The 7,911-nt window shown below is 39.1% G+C and overlaps 1 protein-coding gene across 1 annotated transcript; it reads right to left on the bottom strand.

Annotated features, from left to right (window-relative positions):
• Nucleotides 1-5,457: 5,457 nt before the first annotated feature.
• LOC131040981 (uncharacterized) lies at nucleotides 5,458-6,654 on the bottom strand. The gene is made up of 2 exons (XM_059212972.1): nucleotides 6,283-6,654; nucleotides 5,458-6,165 (listed from the first exon to the last, which is right to left on the bottom strand). The coding sequence occupies exons 1-2, from the start codon at nucleotides 6,652-6,654 to the stop codon at nucleotides 5,458-5,460; spliced, it is 1,080 nt and encodes a 359-aa protein (XP_059068955.1).
• Between the last annotated feature and the right edge of the window lie 1,257 nt (nucleotides 6,655-7,911).

The following is a 7,911-nucleotide window of genomic DNA, read 5'->3' as shown; positions in this document are numbered from 1 at the left end:
TTCTCCAAGAGATAATTCATTTGGTATAGATGTTTCTTTATTCTCTTTTTTTCCCTCTTAATTCCCTACACTGTATATATTAAGGTAAGTGCTATCAAGTATGGGGATAACGCCCTCTATTAAAAGACTGAAAAATTATATCAAGTTTCATCACCCATGTAGGACAATAGGCGGGTGAATTGATTCATCCTAGCTACCCTAAGACGCGACATTACAATTTGATAACAATACACAAACCATAAACAAATACCAGAGAAGATGACCCAAATATGACGAACATATACAGAGACATGGCAGTGACCAAATGCAGGGACATTATTCTCCCTAAAGAGCTTGGAGGATCAGAGTTGCATATTCTCCAAGGGTAATAACATTTATAGTAGAGGCAGTAGGGAACCACCATTCATTGGAGTTGGTAACGCACCTGAAGGGGTCTATGTTCCCATTCAAGACCGCACACCTAAATATCTCCCAAGCGTTTTCCACGAAGGTCTTCATTTGCTCCCTTTCCCCAGCCTTCTCCAATCTTCTTTGCGTTGTGTTGCTCTTATCATTGTTCTTCGAATCCAACCCATCCTCCACCTCATCCTCTTTGGAATTGTTTGTATCCTCACTAGAATCAGAGGGAAAATAGTACTCGAGCTGGAAATATGTTTTAAGTATGCTGACCCGTGTGTTTTCATCCAAGCCAAGGATACCATTGGCAACAATGTTCCCAACAGACGACTTCACAAAATTACACATCAGCTCAACAAACCTCTCCGTTGAGTTGATGATGTCAACTAAGGGAAGCACCACTGCTTCATAAATGAGTGCATCACACCAATGCATGTCAAAATTTAGAGTAATCCCCATCAGCCCCTAGATTGCCTCATACACATACTCCTCTGTTAGGAATAGGCTTCGGATTTGAGTGCCCACATGCATTTCACAGTTGACACAACTGATTTCTCCAAAGTGTGCCATTATCCAAGCTCATCAATACAAGTGGCATCATACTGTGAGGCATTTCTTTATAGAACCAGATGTGTCTGAAAGTTTCCTTCACAAAATCACAAAAAAATAGAGTTTTGATATTGTTGCCCGATTCGGTCAAAAAAAATTATGCAACTGTGCTGCCACTATTGTAGGAAATATTAATTGAATCTTCTTTATGGGATATAGATTGCAGTGACATCCAGTCACAGTACCATGTGACTGATCCAGAGTCTAGTCTAGTGCCACCTCAATCCTGGGTAGTTGTCTTACCTGATACCGTCACGTGAAGAATCCATTTTGATGTGATTAGTTATATCGTTCCTTGTAGAGTGTTGGTCAAAGGTAATCTTGTTATCCTTACATACCACGCCCAAGTTTGCAAGGTAATTGGCCAAGTGGTTCCCTTCCAGGTACACATGCTTAATCTCAAAAGTGCCAATCAATTCCAATAGATGATTTATTCGAGGGAGCCATTTGCATAACTTCCAGCATTGGAACTTTGATTTGGTGATTCCATTATAATTATTTGGGAATCTCCCTCAATGAGTACCTTGGAGATACCATTTTGAATGCAAAGATTTAATCCAGCCTCTAATGCTCTGATTTCAGCCTCATTGTTAGTAGCCTTGCCCAGTCCACCGTATACACCATGAACTATCATACTAGAATTGTTCCTAATTATTGCTCCAAATCCAACATCTCCTAGGTTACCCTTGCTAGCTCCGTTGATGTTTAATTTCACCCAATCCTGTGATGGGGCTATCCATTTGATATCCCTCCTTTGCACTCTGTTATTGTTGTCTATGATTACAGGGTGTTTGAGGAGCTAGATCTTCTCCATGCTATGGTCCCAATGGTTATAGGATATGATTCTCTTTGAGGCAGATTTCCCATTTATCATTTCCTCAACAACTCTTTTGATGTTCTCAATGATTTTGTTAACCAGGAGTGTGGTTTCTTTGAAGATCCTCTTGTTTCTTTCTTTCTAAATGTGCCAAATGATTAATGAAGGCCCTACCAGCCATAGGTCGCTCCACCTTGAATTGTAGATCCTTGGCCAAGGTCCTTGAGTACTTCACTTCTGACGATTCTAAGATTGGTATTTTCAAAGAACCAATTCCAGCAGGCCTCCGCCATGGGGCAATTGAAGAGTAAATGATTGGAAGATTCTTCATCTGCCTTGCACATAATACACATGTTAGGTCCAAAGATACCAATTGATTTTAATATGTCCCCTGTGAGGATCCTATTGTGAAGTGCCAGCCAAAAAAATGCCCCCTCTTTAGGAAGAAGTATCTTGCTCCAACATAGCTTATGTGGCCAGTCCGTGCACAATACCCCTTTGTCTTTGTACCTCATAACCCAATTTGACAGAATATTTGCCTAATTTGGCAACACTATAGAATATCCTATCCTCATTATTAGACAAAGGGATACATCTACTTTTTAGCACATCTTTTAGAGACTCGCATAGAATAGGGTTGCCAATGGATATCTATTTCCACACTCGCTTCCCATCCAGTTCCTTATTCTGCTCGAAATAATCCTCAACAAACACACCATACTTAGAATCGACTAGCTCAATCCAATCCCGACTAAAACTATCAGATAGTGCAGGAGAACCATCCCATGAGTCCCTTCAAAATTTTGTAGATTTGTCATTACCGATGTGCCACGAAATGTGATTAGTTATAATGAATCTACAATCCCAAAGAAAGTTCCAGGAGGTGGATCCCCGCTCAGTATTTGCCACAGTGAGAATTCGGCAAGGGTTCTTAGAATCCAAATATTTCTTCCTAAATATTTTGCACCATAGTTTCTGTGGTTCTTTGTACATCTTCCAAGATAATTTGGCACCCAACGCAATATTCTGAAGTGCCATTTTCCTAAGTCCAACTCCGTCATCTTTTTCAGTAAACACATGGTGTCCCAGTTAATGAGTGGTCTCTTTTTTTGTCTTTTTCCCCCTCCCAAACAAATTTTCTGAGTAGGTTGTCAATCTTCTTATCAGTAGCATAGGGCATCTTGAAGCATGACATGCAGTAAATGGGAATGGCCAATAAGACAAACTTCACCATTGTCAGTCTGCCAGCTTGTGTTAGCCATCTATTCTTCCAAAGCGTTCTCTTGGTCGAACAAGATCTCAAAACATCTTCTCAAATCTAAGTTTGCTTACATCCTTTCTCAATTCTAACCCCCAAATATTTGATTGGAAGTTGAGAACTTTTTATTCCCAACATGTTCGAGATCCTTTGCTGATCCTGCATTTTAGTGTTGAAGAAGAATAGTTGCAACTTGTTTCTGTTCATCACCTACTCGGATTGCTCAGAGTTTACATTCAGTGAGCTCATGATGTTCTTGGCTTCAATCAGCGAGGCCTCCCCAAATATTATTGTGTCGTCAACAAATTGGGAATGAGTGATAGTATCCAATTGGTTGTGTACTTTTATCCCTTTCCATTTGTTGTCTGCATGTCTTTTTTCTATCAATTTCCCAAGAACTTCAACCATAATCACAAATAGGACAGGTGATAATGGGTCTCCCTGTTGCAAGCCATTCATGGCACCGAAGAAGCCACACACATTTCCATTGACTATCATCGAGAAGTTAACGATGGATATGCAAAATTTAATACATTCGATCCATTTGATAGGAAAACCAATTTTTTTCAATACGCATGTTAAAAAGCCCCATACAACCCAATCGTATGCTTTGGAAACATCTAGTTTAATGACCATACCTTTCTGTTTCTCTTTGTATATTGAGTGGACGACTTCTAAGACCAGAATGATGCTATCAGCAATCTCCCGCCTGGGGGTGAAGCCATTTTGGTTCTCTGAGATGAGCTTCGGTAATAATTTCTTAAGTCTTTCTGCCATTCCTTTGGAGATAATCTTGTAAATTGTGTTGCACAGTGAGATGGGGCGATAGTCCTGTTAAGGCTCAAATTTGCACCCTACTAAACTACAAGTTTAGTAATTTGGCCTAACATGGGATTCACTTCTGCATGTGGGCAATGCGCAACTTGAAATGAAACCTCCGGTTCCTAGGCCGGTTCCTATTGGATAAATCACCTATTTTCTCTTCTAACAACTGAAAACTTGGTAGGAAAGGGAAGAGAAAAGGAAACAATAAAAATAAACTAAGTAACTAGGTGATTCACCAAACTTTGAGGGAAACTAAAATGATAATGACAGGTCTCTTATTGCAAAAATTTCTATTTTAGTGGGTAACACTTCTGTTCTATATAGGCCTGCATAAATGTTTCACAGAAAGGTCCTAGACTGAGCAATCAAGGAAAATATATATTCACATGAAAGCTCCATGTTCTTGTGGACACAAACTGCAACCTGCAAACAAAATACACTTCTGCAACTAGGCTCTTGATGAGACAAAATAACAAGGAATAATACAATTCACTGGTTACCTCTATCAATCATGCTATGAACACAAAGATACAGAAAGAAAAGAAGGCTTGAAAAAGAAACTTAATAAAACCTTGCTCCAAAAAATACTGTCATCATATATTCAGTCTCCAAGATTGAGTTACAGAAATTATACAAGAAAATATACTAAGGACAAAATGTTGTCACAAGAGCCTTCTCTGCATAATCAGAACTAACTCCAAAAATAGTGTCTTTTTGCACTAAGTACAAAAAACCCCAACTGATTTGGGTCGGATGCAAGAAAAATGCCTCAAAAAGAGGAGTCTAGAAGACACCAAAGAGGGCTATAAACCTGGAAAAGTCTTCCTTAATAAATAATCAACCCAAAAAAGCACTAGAAACAGCCTCAAAACACTTAACCAAGTAATAAAAGCTCCCCAAAATGGTGGAAAAGTCCAACTTCGACCCTTTACCTAAAAATGCTCCAACCTCCCTAGATTTGCTCCATTTGGTTTCAAACAACCTCATGTTCCTATAAAGACGCTCTTGTCTCCAAAAATATCTCAACTCCTTTTGAATGCTTCCCAAGTGGTTATGAGTGATCCTATATACTCTCCTTGTGTCTCCCAACTGAAAAGACCTCTTCAATGAAAGCCTTATCTCTCCTGAATTAACTCCTCCTTCAAAACTAAGTCAAAAGACTTAGTCTCCTTCTTGCATATGAGTATACCTTTTACATTTCGAATAATAATATTTAATTACAATTTATAATTGCATTGTAATTAAATACTTTTTTACAAATAAATACCAGTCTTGGACCAAAAATGAAAACAAAAATATAATAAAAGTAAGACATATTTGATATATTAATAAACATTTATTTATCAAATATGTTTGATTTTTATCATATTGAATAAAATAAAGCCCAGCGGACTTGAGGAAGAATTATCAAATATAACAAAGGGTTTTATAACCCTAAAAATATCTCACTCCCATCGCATTTTTTCATTTTGCAAAATGAAAACAACTTTGAAGGAAAATCTTCAAGGGTTTGGTGCCGCCATGGATGAAGGATACTGGGCTTCCTGAGTCTTCATCTCTGAATGCAAATCTTTTCCTCTACAGGTATGCTCGCACCACATTTACCAGGAAACTTATTGTGTTCGTTTTTTAATGCTTCTTTAAAAGCAGTAAAGGCCTCCTTGTTCCTCTTCTTCATCATATGTAAGCAAGCAATGTTATTCCAAGCCTCCCCATTATCTGGATCAAGCTGTACAGCTCGTGTAAAACCATCTATGGCCTTATCAAAATCTCTGGCCTTCAAGGCTGCTGAACCAAGTGCAAACCATCCGTCTGGATGTAGTGAATTTAGAGCAAGTGAAGCTTCCCAATGACTTCGGGACAGTTTGTACTCCCCTCTATTATATGCACTTCTTGCTAACGATCTCTCAGCACGAGCAAATCTATTACCAGAAACTTCCAAGGCTTTGATGTAGTTATCATCATTAAGAGTAACATCTCCCAGTGAACACCATAGTCTAGGGTCCTCTGGATTATGTTGTAGGCGCTCTTTGATGAGATCAATTGCTGCTGGGTTTTTGCCTAACAAACGATAGCAATATATAAGATTATCCCATAGCTCAAGTTCCTCGAAAATCCTTAAGGCATCTCCAACAATACCACAGCTCACCATAAGTTCAGCATACTCCTTGAGAAGTGCTGGTATGGTGGGGAAGTCAACACAGTAAGCATAGTGCATTCTGTCTGTAGCTGGTGTTAAGTACCCTCGCACTTCCTGTGCCTGTAGGAAGATAGAGTCAAACTAAACCAGCTCATCCATCATCAGCATAGAACGCTGTTTTGTGCGGCTCCTTTTGTGCTCCCAGCGAATGCGAAGAATCTGGTATAAACATCTCACCATAAAGTAGGAGAAATTCTGAGCACCCACAGCTTCTATATAAGGAGCCATCTGCCAGTCCTGCAAGTCATCATCTGGTGTACTCTTTTTAATGTCAAGACATTCTGCCAATATAACTGCCTGCTTAATGGTATCAAATATCTTTGAATTGCTTTGACTAACATTTTCAACACTCGTGGAAACTCCTCCATCTTCAACTGCTTCAATTAACCTTGGAGCTAACGGTATGTCACTGTCTTCATAATCATTAGATGAGTGCTCAGTATGTCCCTCGAGAATTTTAATCTTATTGTGCACTAGAGAATTGTCCATTTGAACTTTGTCACTTCTCTGCTCACTCTCTTCATTCAAGGGAGCTGCTACCAGAACCATTTGAGCCTTTGCTTCTGTCTAATGAACTGTACGGAAGCCTAGTGCACCAGTAACAGAAAGTCTCAAGCCACATGCTGCTTCTGCTTGTTTGAAGAATTGCCTTGCACGATCAACATAACTGTAGACAAGTTCTTTGATGCCAGCTTCAAGGTTTGCAACTGCTACTATATCAGAAGCATCTCCTTTGTGTAACTCGTTCTCCCAATAGCCCATAACATTAGTGGATTGACCAAAATGCTTCAAAGTCTCTTCCATTGTCACTTGCAATTGATCATGCAAAGAACGAGACCTTTCATCCAAAAGCTTTTGCTGAACCAAAAGCAGACGAGATGACCACCAGGCAATGCTTTTGGGGCAAATGATGGACATATTATCATACTCATTTGTAATCTGTCTTGTTTTCAACAGCAATATTTTGGCAAGAACAAAATACTGAGGAAGGACATATTTTCCAAGCAAATCACAACCATCAGACATGAGTTGTTGAAAGGACCATCTCTCCCATTCTGTTTGCTCGTCTAGCATTACCATCTCTTGTTTTGAACCATGGCTGAAAGGAAATCTTTCGAAGTCTCCATGTGGCCTGTTACGCTATGCATATATCAAACTGCTAATCCTCTGCATGCATGTCTGTGTATAGGTATATATTCTGTATATATCATTTGTGGTTATACCAAACACGAAGAAGAGCATCGTTCAGCTCTTTTAGATTTGTGTCCTCTCTTGCATTCCTAAGCTCCCTCATGCACTCTTTTAAAGCACCAACCAAATGAGATACTCGATCTTCAAGTGCAAACTTTTGTTGTGTTACAGTGTCAAATTGTTGCTTTAAAGCCATTGCTTCCCTTTCGGCTTTCTCCCAACCTGAAACAGCTTCTTCTGCAACTTTAGCATGTTGTTTCACTAAATTATCTTTGATAGTATTGTCTAAAAGGGCCTGTGACAGCTTCTCATTCAAACTCTTTAATCTTTCTTCTGATACCTGGCATGCCATCGTTGTGTCGTCTGACATTTGAAAATGATCTACACCAGCTTTGGAAGTGTCCATTTTGTCCATATTCTGGAATCATCACATTCCATGATACCGCATCTTTTAGGCATTTTATCGAACAGTTCCAACACTTTTTATATTCTTCCACATTTTGTATACAATTCTTCCAAATTTGGATCCCAAGTTCCAAGTAATCCTGTAGATTCATTTAGTCCTTCTTTGAGTTCAAATAATGCTTGACCTTCAGCATTTGTTGCAGCTTTTGA

The sequence above is a fragment of the Cryptomeria japonica genome, chromosome 10, assembly GCF_030272615.1.
Source record: "Cryptomeria japonica chromosome 10, Sugi_1.0, whole genome shotgun sequence".
Lineage (NCBI taxonomy): Eukaryota > Viridiplantae > Streptophyta > Pinopsida > Cupressales > Cupressaceae > Cryptomeria > Cryptomeria japonica.
Note: the sequence above shows the minus strand (reverse complement) of the source record. Positions and strands in the feature narration are given on the sequence as shown.